This window comes from Hylobates moloch, unplaced genomic scaffold (assembly GCF_009828535.3).
Source record: "Hylobates moloch isolate HMO894 unplaced genomic scaffold, HMol_V3 SCAFFOLD_1, whole genome shotgun sequence".
NCBI classification, from domain to species: Eukaryota; Metazoa; Chordata; class Mammalia; order Primates; family Hylobatidae; genus Hylobates; species Hylobates moloch.
In genome coordinates this window covers 82,642,559-82,656,591 of record NW_026652276.1, presented here as the reverse complement: position 1 = coordinate 82,656,591, position 14,033 = coordinate 82,642,559, and the positions used below count along the sequence as shown (strand labels likewise).

The 14,033-nt window shown below is 38.4% G+C and overlaps 1 protein-coding gene across 4 annotated transcripts in view; it reads right to left on the bottom strand.

The window, feature by feature from the left end:
• Positions 1-14,033, bottom strand: part of PLA2R1 (phospholipase A2 receptor 1) — a 127,937-nt gene that overhangs the window by 19,561 nt on the left and 94,343 nt on the right. For all 4 annotated transcript variants that reach the window (XR_009214348.1, XR_009214345.1, XR_009214347.1 and 1 more), the window contains exons 21-24: positions 5,806-5,923; positions 4,995-5,125; positions 4,500-4,647; positions 65-303 (exon numbers count right to left, since the gene is read on the bottom strand). Coding sequence is in view for 1 of the 4 variants with exons in the window: in XM_032755591.2 (XP_032611482.1) it covers positions 65-303; positions 4,500-4,647; positions 4,995-5,125; positions 5,806-5,923 (636 nt within the window). In the remaining 3 variants the exon portion in view is untranslated. The remainder of the gene's footprint in view (positions 1-64; positions 304-4,499; positions 4,648-4,994; positions 5,126-5,805; positions 5,924-14,033) is intronic.

Here is a 14,033-nt window from a genome sequence, read left to right as displayed (position 1 = left end):
CATGAAGGAGGTAGATGCTAAACCTAATTATTCAAGGATGTCTCAAGGGAGTTAGGATACCTACATCTGTGGTGAACAGTCCAATCCAGTGGGCATATCCTAGCCGGTTGAGGACAACAGTGAGGAAGGACTGGTGATACTGGTCTGTGATGCTGACCAGCTGTGCTCCATGCATCAGGCAGGTTTTTATTGCTGCATACCAAGTCATATTTGCATTAATTATTTTGTAAGTTCTGTTTCCATATTCTAAGGTATTGGGCATTGGATACATATCAGATGTATTTACACCATGTCCAGAAGTATCTAGAACAAGAACATCAACAAAAGTCATTTGCAGCATCTGGATGACAAATGAAGACGCAAAGCTTAGCACAGATCCTTGCCACTATGATCCATGTTGATCAGAGCACTTTCTTCTGGAACTAACTGTTTCAAAACAAGAACACTATCTGAAAGTGTAAGTGATGCGAAAAAATGAGAACTCTCAGGAAATTTAATGAATTGTTTTTCAAAAACATAAACATAGATTGAACCATTTCTAGAAGATTTCCCATATTTGACCATCCTTTATCAAATTGACTGCTTTTTGGTGGAACTGATGGTGATCTTCTTAGGTGGGTTTCACTCCACTAACTACACTTGGCCTAATCCACACTGCTGTGGCAGAACTTAATGCTTATTAATAGCAGAGAGGCACACGTTACATAGTCATATACTGCATTGCAAACCTAATATTACAGGTGCATATTATCAGGTAAAATACTTGATTACACTTTTGAGACTGATAGTCACTATTATGCTTAATATTTGCATGTATAAATTCTAAAAAGAATTTTAAAAAATAAAGTTAAATTCTTAGAAATACACACTGTTCTTATAAACAGTTACTATTAATATGTCACCTGTCAGAGTCAAGGTTTATAAATTAAAAGGCAAGGTTTTCCCACACGTTGTCAATCATTGGTGCTTGAGTGTTCGTGAATCGCTGTGACCATGTGAAAACCAAGCCTGTGTTTATACGTGTTTCCTCTCTAATATGTGCATTTGCCTTTCTGTTCTGTATTATGTTATGTACTAGGATAGACTAAAGGTTTAGAAAACCTAAAGGACAAAAACAAGGTAAGAGTTTTTGTACCTTCTGATCCAAAGTGACTTGAATTTCTGTGTACTGGTTTTACTACATTTGGTGTTGGAAAGAAGCATGTGAAGTGTGGATAGGTCATGAGGCTGGGACTTCATCCTATTCCTGGCCCTAACTGGCTAAGAGCTCTTGGGAAAATTAACCTTTCTAAACCCCAAATTTATGGTCTACAAGAGATGATGAAGGTCTCCCTTGGAGGGGTGTGGATGGAATTGAATGAGATAGCCACACAGGGCACACACTATTGTATGGAGACACAGAAAGGATCCTATGAATATTGCTTTTTGCTCCACTCTCCTCCTCCGGTCATACTCCCCCCAAATAAAAATGGCAAAGTGGGAAACTGACCTTTATCTGAAACTATTACCTCAATATAGCAGCCGTACATATGGAAAAACCAAAGTAAAATGAATCCCTTTAATTTCTATAAATTGTGACGGATCACACTTTTATCATATTTTTATTCTTTGCTATTAGTCTGTGCCCAGGCTACATGCTCAGTGTAATGGTTATTCATACAAAATCAAAATAATATCAAAGTAGCTATTTTAAAATGCTTACAACTTGTAAAATTAAATGACATTCTTTGTATATGTTACCCAAATGCCAATTTGACTGTTTTTTCCCCACTGAGTTATATGTCTATATTTTTACATATATAAAGTTCTCCATACGTAATTGATTCCATTAAGTTTCAAAACAAGTGATTTTGAGCAGCATGGTTTTGCCACCCATTGCCCTGAAAAAGAAAGATCTATTGGAAACCAAGTTCGGAAGAGGAGCAGAACTTGAATATTTATTGTTGGCTACAATAACTACTGTAGTTGAACAACACTTTCTGGAAATAATAAAAAAAACTATCGTTTGTTAAATATATGGTAGAAGTATGCTAAGTGTTATACATACATAGACTATGTGTGAGATGGCTATTACCACATTTTGCAGATGCAGAAATCATGATCACAGAATTGAAGCTTATCTACAAAGAAAGGTGGGAACCCATGTGTGGTAGGCACTCCAGTGCCTATGCTCTCAATTACTACTATTCTGTACTATCTCTAAAGGAAAATCTACACTGTTAGTCCCCAAAATACCAAAGACAGAAAGTGATCAGAGGCACATTCCAAGAATAAATCAACATCGAGGTAGTGGAATAGAATCATTGTGTTTAACTGAGACACCTTGAGTGTGTTATTTTTGTTTTGTTTTGTTTCCCTGGAGACAGAGTCCCGCTCTGTAGCCCAGGCTGGAGTGCAGCGGTGTGATCTCAGCTCACTGCAAACTCCGCCTCCCAGGTTCAAGCGATTCTTGTGCCTCAGCCTCCCTGGTAACTAGGACTACAGGCGCCCGCTACCACGCCTGGCTAATTTTTTGTATTTTAGTGGAGACGGGGTTTCACCATGTTGCTCAGGCTGGTCTTGAACTCCTGAGCTCAGTCAATCCACCCGCCTTGGCCCCCCAAAGTGCTAGGATTACTGGCATGAGCCACTGTGCCCGGCAAGGATTACTTATGTTTTTAAGCCTCAAGTTCCTCATCTGTAAAATGGGAGACTTTTACCTACTTCATAGAACTGACTTGAGGATTTTATGGCATAGCGTGCATACACTCAAGGCACAGGGTCAGGTACATCATAAGTGTGTAAGTACCTGGCATGCTCACATTATTTCTTTCCCTACAAGGCTCTGCTGTTCCCATATTACTCTTGCTGTTACAGATCTAGTATCTTTTTTTCAGTTCCTGACCCTATAATGTTTAAGTGGTGACTGAGAACCAGAAATGGAGCTTCCCTGGCACTGCTTTTTTGAGGATGGGTTGATAGTAACATTAGAGACTTCACACATATGCCACAGTAAGAAGTAAAATTCCTATTCCAAATAAGCATATCTTTATCTATATATCTATATATATCTATATATCTATATATATCTATATATCTATATCTATATATATCGATATCTATATCTATATATCTATATCTATCTATATCTATCTATATATCTATATATATTTATATATCTATATATATCTATATATCTATATATCTCTATATATCTATATATATCTATATATCTATATATATCTATATATGCTAGGCTGCTCAGAGTTCCATACGGCTCTAGACACCAACTATGGCTTTCTTGGGTGGTGTGGACAGGGATACCCAGCATTCAGTAAAAGCATGAGCTGTTGTTGTTTTTATTTATACTACTCAAGGTCAGTTATAGTGCATTCACACTACTCATTGACCCTGTTGGTTATTTGTAATAGTGTGGTTTTGGCATTTCACACAGAAACCATTTGGGGGTTCTGCCCATCAGATCTAGAAGCTTGCTGCATGCCACATTTAGCCACAGAGACCATTTTCAGGGTTCCAAAAAAGGAGCAAGTATGAGCTGGTTTATTTCCCTGATTCTTTCCCAACATTTTCTTAGTGACCTTTAAAAATTACCTGAACAGGCTGGGCGTGGTGGCTCACGCTTGTAATCCCAGCACTTTGGGAGGCCGAGGCGGGCGGATCACGAGGTCAGGAGATCGAGACCACGGTGAAACCCCGTCTCTACTAAAAAATACAAAAAATTAGCCGGGCGTGATGGCGGGCGCCTGTAGTCCCAGCTACTCGGAGAGGCTGAGGCAGGAGAATGGCGTGAACCCGGGAGGCGGAGCTTGCAGTGAGCCGAGATTGCGCCACTGCACTCCAGCCTGGGCGACAGAGCAAGACTCCATCTCAAAAAAAAAAAATTACCTGAACAGATACATAATCCCAGAACGAAGCAGTAAAGCCACTTAATATGACTAAGATAGGTACATAAATTTGGTCATCACTCAAGTGGCCTCGGCAGTCCTTAGAATCCCACTAAAGGGCATAAGCCTAGGGTAGAGGAGATTAAATCACTAAACTTTTGTAAAGCCAAAGAAGAAGTGCCTGACACGGTTAGCCAGGAAACTGTTAGCTACACAGCTGTGTAAAACCAACATGAAAGAGAAGGATGGACTTTGCAAATGAAAGGAATAAAAACCCAAATATGGCCGGGCGCGGTGGCTCACGCTTGTAATCCCAGCACTTTGGGAGGCCGAGGCGGGCGGATCACGAGGTCAGGAGATCGAGACCACGGTGAAACCCCGTCTCTACTAAAAATACAAAAACATTAGCCGAGCGTGGTGGCGGGCGCATGTAGTCCCAGCTACTCAGAGAGGCTGAGGCAGGAGAATGGCGTGAACCCGGGAGGCGGAGCTTGCAGTGAGCCGAGATTGCGCCACTGCACTCCAGCCTGGGCGACAGAGCGAGGCTCCGTCTCAACAACAACAACAACAACAACAACAACAACAACAACAACAACAAACCCAAATATTTCTTACCTTGTATTTTTTCACAAACAAACCCATAGCCTTCCTTTCCACAGTCTTCAAAATACCATTTTCCAGTGAAATGAAAATTAGGATTACTTGAGAGCAAGGCACAGAGAGGAATGTGTTTCTGAACTTCAGTGGTATTGTGACTTGGAATCTTTAAAATAATACACGTTATCAAAAGTATGATAACATACAGCATTATTATAACATTAAAATTTTTATTAAGAACATTATTTTAAAAATTAAGACACCATTATTCCTTTATTCACATTTAATAAACTTATTCACAAGTCATTTCATAACCTACAAAATAAACAATTACTGTGATGAGTAAAGTAATTACATTAATGGAACACATAAAATTACATTAAAAATTAATATATTAATAACTAATATAAATTTATACCTACAAAATATAGGAAATAAAAAAGCTTTAGTAAACAAGTCTTGAATAAAATATCTTGCCAAAGTGATCTCCAAAAAATAAATCTTAAAACTTACATTTATTATATCAAATGGGGACCAGTTAGAATATACCACAGGCTTTCCATTTAGCCATGTTTCATAATCATCATTTTGTAAGCCTATCCACACATTAGTGGTCTGGCCAAAAAGATTCATAGTAATGAAAGCTGAAAAACAGGAATACATTATCTAATTTAATACTGTAGAAAGCATTTGGGTAATCACTAGATCCTATTTATAGCTATGATTATATTTAAATGCCAGCAAAACATAATTATGAATCATTTACAGGAACTTGTTACTTTATCCTTGTTAAGGTAATGCAGTTTTTTTCACTTTTGTTTTAGTTTAAATTGACATAAATTAGCTGGATAACCTGAGATTTCATCATATCATTAACAAAACAATTTCCAGTGTTCATTAATTACCTTTCTAAACAAAAGAGGATTTATCTGCTATGTTTAAACTAAAGTATATAATTGTTTAAATATCAAATAAAAGCATGTAGGTAAATCTAAAGGGATCTAAAAATCATACCATGCAGTTACATGTAGATCATACCTTTTAGCCATTTTGAAATATAGGCCATAAATATGTCCTTATTCTTTCCACTGTTACTGGTGAGAGAAAAGGCTCCAAAACCCAGCAGTTTATAAGCAATGCAGTACACTAACTTTTACAGATATCATGAAATAAAACCTATGGGTCAAACTGAAAACTTGTGTATCATCAGCAACACAGTATTTTAAATGTTGATTTGGGAATGTTAGTATAGGTGGGGGGATATTTTAATAAATACTTGAATAAAAATGGTTATCTTGGCCTGGTTGGATCTTGAGTACTCTACCTTGCTCCACCTCACTTTCAATGGCGACCAGGGTCCCCCCTTCTTCAGCACAGAAATGTTGAGCATGCATCCAGTTCTTCCAACTGCTTGGGTCTTTGGGGATATTCAGCAAAAGGCACTATCAAAAAATGTCAAAACAAAACATTCATTTCTGTATTTTTCTAAGTGAATTAAAAATTTCCCAAAGACACTGAATATCAGCTTTGAAAATTCTTTATAATTTTCTTGGGCAGAAATAACTCATTTTTCTTTCATTTCCTCCAAAGGTGTTACAGTAAAACAAAGAGGAGCAGCTTTCAGGGTGAGTTAATGACTTGCCTGCATTTGCAGCAGGCAGGAACAGAAGCAGGGATGCGTTTTGTCATGTGAAATGTCAGAACAGTGCCTTCAGCACAATGAAAAGTAGTATTCTTCCTAAAAGGGAGCCACTCTGATTGCGAAGTTTACACTGGCACATTTAATCTAAAAAAAAAAAAAACATTCTGGGGGTGGCAATGAACAGCTTAGTTCAATTTTATTTACAAACACATTTCCTTAAGTGAGAGAGAAATAATGGGGAGTCGAACACATCAGGTGTTTAAATTCACTAAATACTTGAGTCAGCCATTTGGTCACTAAGTCTACTGGGAAGAGCCAGAGAAGAAAAATAAATGATCCCAGTGGGACGGAAAGCAAGGGTATGACCAAAGAATCCTGGGAAGAAGTAGAAATGAAGGGGGAGGTTGGCCATCAATGTTAGAGGGAACACAAAAAAGATTGTGGAATTTGGCAATAAAAGTTGAGTGTTATGCAAGAGAGAATCATGTCTGCATCATGGCAGAAGTTTCTTTTCTTTTTTAATTTTTTTTGAGATGCAGTCTTGCTCTGTCGCCCAGGCTGGAGTGCAGTGGTGAGATCTCGGCTCACTGCAACCTCTGCCTCCTGGGTTCAAGTGATTCTTCTGCCTCAGCCTCCTGAGTAACTGGGACTACAGGTGCGCACCACCATGCCTGGCTAATTTTTGTATTTTTAGTAGAGATAGGGTTTCGCCATGTTGGCCAGAATGGTCTTGATCTCTTGACCTTGTGATCCATCTATCTGCCTTGGCCTCCCAAAGAGCTGGGATTACAGGTGTGAGCCACTGCGCCCTGCCACAGAGGTTTCTTTCTTATGGGATGGGATGAGAAATGGAATGATACATACTTGGCACGAGAGGCAGGGTTGAAGACAAGTTTGTTTGTTTTTCCCCGAAAGTTCGATGAAATTTAAGAATGTTGGTAGGACTAGATGGAGTTAGGTGAGAGGAAAAGATAGAAGAGAAAGGTTATAATGGATCAGGCAAAATTCCAGAGAGGTCAGGAGAAACCTTATGCAAAAGATGTTTCATTGGGAACTTGCTGGGGATTCTTCTCTCATATTCAATTCTCTTATCAATGAACACAGACAACCCTAGTCACTGATAGGTCAGATCCTAAGATCTCGCCACTACAGGATAATTCTAGGTTAGCGTGGAAACCTACACTTGAACAAGCATCCTTTCCTACCTTATTTTGGAATGATATGTGATATAGTTTGGATGTCTGTTCCCTCCAACTCTCATGTTGAAATGTAATTCCCAGGGTTGAAGGTGAGGCCTGGTGTATATTTTGATAATGCCTGCAGATATTTTTCACTGCTACAATTGGGGAGGGGATTGCTGTTGGCAACTAGTGGGTAGAGACAAGGATGCTGCTAACCATTTGCAAAGTACAGGTCAGGTCAGTCTTCCAAAAGAAAGAAGTATCCGACTCCAAATGTCAATAGTGTAAGGTAATTCTTTTTAAAACTCAGTCCTGATCATGTCATCCTTTAGTTTAAACCCTTCAGGAATTTTCCACTGCTCTTAGGATAAAAACCAGAAACGCTGAACTAGCTTGAAGTTGAGTTGCCAACTAAGAGAGAAAATACATTTTCAATTCTTCTGGTCCTTTTTGTCTTGTTTGCTTCACAAATAAACTGAATTGGCTTTCAAGGAGTTTAATTTTATAACAACTATCCTTTTATCTATTTCCTTTCATTTTGCCTCTTTCCTCTAATTACAAATTCTAAAGAGTGGCACATATTAATTATTGGGAAGTCTTATCATTTAATGTGAATTCACCTTGTGTTCAGACAGTTACACTAATGAACCATTCATAAATACCAATGAACCTCATTGGTTCAGTTAGCTCAATAAATCTCTCCAGAAAAACACCTCCTCTGCTTCCTCTATGTTTGCCTCAGCCAGGATTTACTAGCTTGACTACGGAAGTGTGGCCTCCCATTACCACGACTTCATTGTTTCTAAAAATATAACATATTTACTAACACACTCCGAAATTGTGTCATTAATAATTAAGGCAAAGCAGCAAGATGAAGTACAGCATCCTTAATTTAAAATTGTTTACTTACTAATTTGCAAAATGTGATCAAGTTTAATGCACCTCTGATTATTACTGTGAATTAATGGGGTCCTACTGTATTCTAAATGGGTTTTCAATATAAAATTCTTTTTTTGTCTCAAAATCATTTCTAGCTCAATATTTGAAAATGAAATTCAGTTCCCTCCAAACTTGGCCCTTTCCCAGTGTTCCTCCTCACAGTGAATGGCACGGTCAGCATGCACTTATACACATATAATAAGCCTGAAGCCTCAGAGGCATCCTTACCTTCCCACTCCATCTCCCCAGTAGCCATACCATTTGGACATCTCATTTCCCAAAAAGCCCCCTCACCCATCCCCCTTTCCCACTGCCTCATGGTCTCTGCCACCACCATCTTAGCCCAACCTACTAATCTCTTGCCTGCACTACAGCAATAGCTTCCTAACTGCCCTTACCTTTCTCACCCTTGCCCTTCTCCCATATATCCTTGGCACTACATCTAGATTAACTTTTTAAAATTTTGTCCCGGTCACATCCTTCTTTAGTTTTAAACCTGTCAAGGGTTTCCCACTGCTCTCAGGATAGAGGCCAGAAGTCCAACACGGTATCACCCTTTCCACTTCTTTTGTCTCACCTTCGGCCACTCTAGTTCTCTATGTTTCCTTTAGTTTCTTAAATGTCATACTCCCACCTTGCTGCAGGACATTAGCACATGTGTCTCCCCCTATTTTTAATGTTCTCTGCCTTTCTGACCACTTCAGTCAGGTCCTCTGGCTATACACTTTTCTAGAACCACATAACTTTCCTTCATTACATACACCACAGTTTTAAATTACACAGCCATTTTCCTGATCGATTTACTAATGTTTGTTCTCCCTCTAGTGTGTAAGCGCCAAAAGAGAAGGGGCTGTGTCTGTTTTTCCTCACCACTGAATTCCTGACATCCAGATAGTAAATGAATGAATGAATAAAGTTCTCCAATTTGAATAAATTCCAAAAAGAGGTGAGAGTATTTTTAAGAAAAAACCACGTTATGCACAAAATCAAATATTGACTAATCCCAAACTAGATGGTGCAAAGCAGCCATTACCACTCAATCCAGGTCTTGAATAAAAATATGTAAGTAGAAGCACAAGAGTTAATCACACACACACACTTAGAATTTCTTCCTCCCACAGATCTGCTGGGATAGGTATCTTAGATGACTCATTCTTTCTGGGTAAACCCCTGGTCAAACCTCTTTTACATTGTCAAACACAGAGAAGACTATTTATGAGACATTAGAAAAGATGCTTAATTTCTGTGTATCTCAGTTTTAAAAACTCTAAAAGGTGTTTAATTTGTCAACAAAGTGGGATTTTTTCCTTAGAAATAACCAATAAGAATTAGTCCTAGGAAATTCACAAACAATAAGCAAAGTTTAATGGGACATAATGTATTGAAACTCATTTCAGAATTGTGAAGTAAAGAAGGTCCATCATTGTTATCTCCCAGTTTTCCTTCTGTAGCTTTATTTGTTAATAGGGAAAAACCATCCCACTCCTCTCAGCTATCAACTCTCCTATTAGCAGTTTTTCTAATAATCTGATAAACTCACTTCTTTCAAGGTGTAGATGACAGATGAGGCAATCTCAAAAATATTTCCCTTTTAAAAATAAAGGAAAGTGTTGAGACAAAGGAGAGAAACTCCAGTGGTGGAATTTTAGGCATTAATGTGCAGGAGAAGGCACTGTGGGTGGGAAGACATGCATGGTGACTCTGACATTGTGCCAGGTGAATTGCCACCTACTCATGAAGCCTGCTGTGATGATATCCTTTGTAATCAAATTATCCTAATGCCTTGAAGAAAAAGTTGTGGAACTATGACTGTTGAATTTCTGGGCAAATATTGGCCACACATTAGAATAACTGAGGGAGCTTTAAAAAAATATGGATGCCTGGATCCCATGCAGATCAGCTAAATTAGAATCTTCAGGACGTCTCCTGCATCTTGATGTTTTTAAAAAGCTCACCTGCTGATTCTAAATATTTGACCAGGGCTGAAAACTACTGATCTAGCTGTTAGTTATCAATAATTTTTTTTTTATAACTCTGAGCTATGTGAGGGTGTTTTAATCATGCCCCAGGGCTAGCTTCAGAAGGCACTTCCCCTCCCTGCCATTCTCATGCATATATTTATGCCCCTCTCTATTCCTTTCATGGGAAGCATTCACTTGCTCTTTTGCCCTGGGTCTGCTCCACCATCACTGCCACCATTCCCATAGATACACACTCTCTACGTGTGCACAGGAGGACACATGGGATGGAGCTGAACTGTGTGGGTAAAAATCAAGTTTAGGGGAAGGATAATAGCAAAAGGCTGAACCAGAAACAACTATTCCAGGTTTCTAAGAATTATTTATCAAATGCTAAGGATTTGACTTGTCATTAATTTCCTTAAAATATCCTCTTTTAATCCCAGAAGAAAACCTGGGCCATACCATTCAGGACATAGGTATGGGCAAAGACTTCATGCCTAAAACACCAAAAGCAATGGCAACAAAAGCCGAAATAGACAAATGGGATATAATTAAACTAAAGAGCTTCTGCACAGCAAAAGAAACTACCATCAGAGTGAACAGGCAACCTACAGAATGGGAGAAAATTTTTGCAATCTATCCGTCTGGCAAAGGGCTAATATCCAGAATCTACAATGAACTTAAACAAATTTACAAGAAGAAAACAAACAACTCCATCAAAAAGTGGGCAAAGGAGATGAACAGACACTTCTCAAAAGAAGACATTATGCAGCCAACAGACACATGAAAAAATACTCATCATCACTTGTCATTAGAGAAATGCAAATCAAAACCACAATGAGATACCATGTCACACCAGTTAGAATGGCCATCATTAAAAAGTCAGGAAACAACAGGTGCTGGAGAGGATGTGGAGAAATATGAACACTTTTACACTGTTGGTGGGAGTGTAAATTAGTTCAACTTTTGTGAAAGACAGTGTGGTGATTCCTCAAGGATCTAGAACTAAAAATACCACTTGACCCAGCAATCCCATTACTGGGTATATACCCAAAGGATTATAAATCATGCTGCTATAAAGACACATGCACACTTATGTTTATTGCAGCACTATTCACAATAGCAAAGACTTGGAACCAACCCAAATGTCCATCAATGATAGACTGGATAAAGAAAATGTGGCACATAAACACCGTGGAATACTATGCAGCCATGAAAAAGGATGAGTTCATGTCCTTTGCAGGGACATGGATGAAGCTGGAAACTGTCATTCTCAGCTAACTAATACAGGAACAGAAAACCAAACACCATATGTTCTCACTCATAAGTGGGAGCTGAACAACGAGAGCACATGGACATAAGGAGGGGAACATCACACACTGGGGCTTGTCGAGGGGTGGGGGCCTAGGAGAGGGATAACATTAGGAGCAATACCTAATGTAGATGACATGTTGATGGGTGCAGCAAACCACCATGGCACGTGTATATCTATGTAACAAAATTGCATGTTCTACATATGTAGCCCAGAACTTAAAGTATAAAACAAATCCTCTTTTACACGTGAAAGGAGGCATGATTTCGTAACTAGAACAGTTGTGTTCATTGCTTTTGGGTTTTTCACTATCTGTACCAGAAATGTGATTTGGAGATTAGCTAGGCATTCCTTTATGCCTGTTCCCTAGAGACCATGCCAGGATACATTTGTTCTAACAGTTGTGAAAAACTAATTGTCACATACTGGAGTGAATTCAAAATGGACCAACAACCTAAATATAAATGCTAAAACCATAAAGCTCTTAGACAAACACACAGGAGCAAATCTTCATTACCTTGGATTTGGCAGTGAATTCTTAAGTATGATACCAAAAGCACAAGTGACAAAACAAAAAGTAGACAACTGGGCTTCATCAAAATTAAAAACTTTTGTGCATCGAAGGACATTATCAAGAAAGTTAAAAGACAACCTACAGAATGATGGAAAATATTTATAAATCATATATTGGATGGGGTTTAATATTTAGAATATGTAAGGAATTTCTATGACTCAACAATAAAAAGGCAAATGATCCAATTTAAAAATGGACAAAGGACTTTAATAGACATTTTTCCAAAGAAGATAAACAAATGGCTAACAAGCACATGAAAAGATGCTCAACTTCATCAGATAACAGAGAAATGCAAATCAAAATCACAATGAAATAATATCTAACGTGCTCTAGGATGGCTATATAATAGCCAGAGTTGGCAAAGATGTGGAGAAATTGAAACCCTCACACACGGCTAGCAGGATGGTAAAAAGGTTTGGTCGCTGTGGAAGAACATTTGTCAGTTCCTCAAAAAGCTAACTACTGAGTTACCATATGACCCAGCAATTCTATTCGTAGGTATGCATTCAAAAGAATTGAAAATAGGGACTCAAACAGAGACTTACACACCAATGTTCATTGCAGCATTATTCACAATAGCCAAAAGGTGAAAACAACTCAAGTGCCCATCAACAGATGAATGAATAAACAAAATGTGCAATATGCACACACACACGCACACACACACACACAAGCCCGTGCCACACAGGAATATTATTCAGCCACAAGAAGTAATGAAATTTTGATATATGCTAAAACACAAATGAACCTTGAAAACATCACGTGAATAGGCCAGACACAAGGACAAATATTGTATGAGTTCGCTAATATGAAATACCTAGAATAGGCACATTCACAGAGATAGAGAATAGATTAGAGGTTACCAGGGGATGGAGAACAGGAAGTTAGTGCTTAATGGTTATAGAGTTTCTGTTTGGGATAGTGAGAATGTTTTGGAAATAGAGATGATGGTTGTATAACATTGTGCATGTAATTAATGCCATTGAATTGTACACTCAATAATGGTTAAAATGGCAAATGTTATGTTACATTATTTATGACCATAAAGATGCTTTAAAAAACTAATTGCCAAAGGTTTTAATAAAAGACTTAGTAATACTCAGTGTCTTATTGAATATTAGCTATAAGTTTCTCATACTGAAATGTGAAAATAATTTATACCTGGTAGAAAGATTTTATAGTTTGAGAAAACAGGAAGTATACAGAAAGTAGCAATGATTAAAAAATAGTGTACGTCATTACTATAGTGAAGTTTTAGAGTACAATTACACTATTCTGGAAAATATCTCACAGTGCCACTGAGCTCATTGTGTCACAGGGCTAAGCTGACACGGCAACTCTTTTTTTTTAAAAAAAAATTATTAAAGACTTCATTTTTTAAAGAGCAGTTTTAGGTTCACAGCAAAGTTAAGAGGAAGGTACAACTTTGGGAGGCGGGCGGATCACCTGAGGTCAGGAGTTCGAGACCAGCCTGGCATGGTGAAACCCCGTTTGTACTAAACCCCGTTTGTACTAAAAATACGAAAATTAGTGGGGTGTGGTGGCAGGCACCTGTAACCCCAGCTACTTGGGAGGCTGAGGCAGGAGAATCACTTGAACCCGGGAGATGAAGGTTGCAGTGAGGGGAGATCATGCCACTGCACTCCAGCCTAGGTGACAGACTGAGAGTCCGGCTCAAAAAAAATAAAAAAAATAAAAAAATAAAAGAAGTTACAGAGATTTCCCACCTGATCCACACATACACAGCCTCCCCCATTATCAATATGCCCCATCTTCCCAGAAAGGTACATCTGTTACAATCAATGAACCTGCATTAACACATCATAACCACCCAAAGTCCATAGTTTACATTATGGTTCACTCTTTGTGTTGTACATTCTATGAATCTGTACAAATGTCTAATGACATGCATCCACCATTGTGGTATCATACAGAGAATTTTC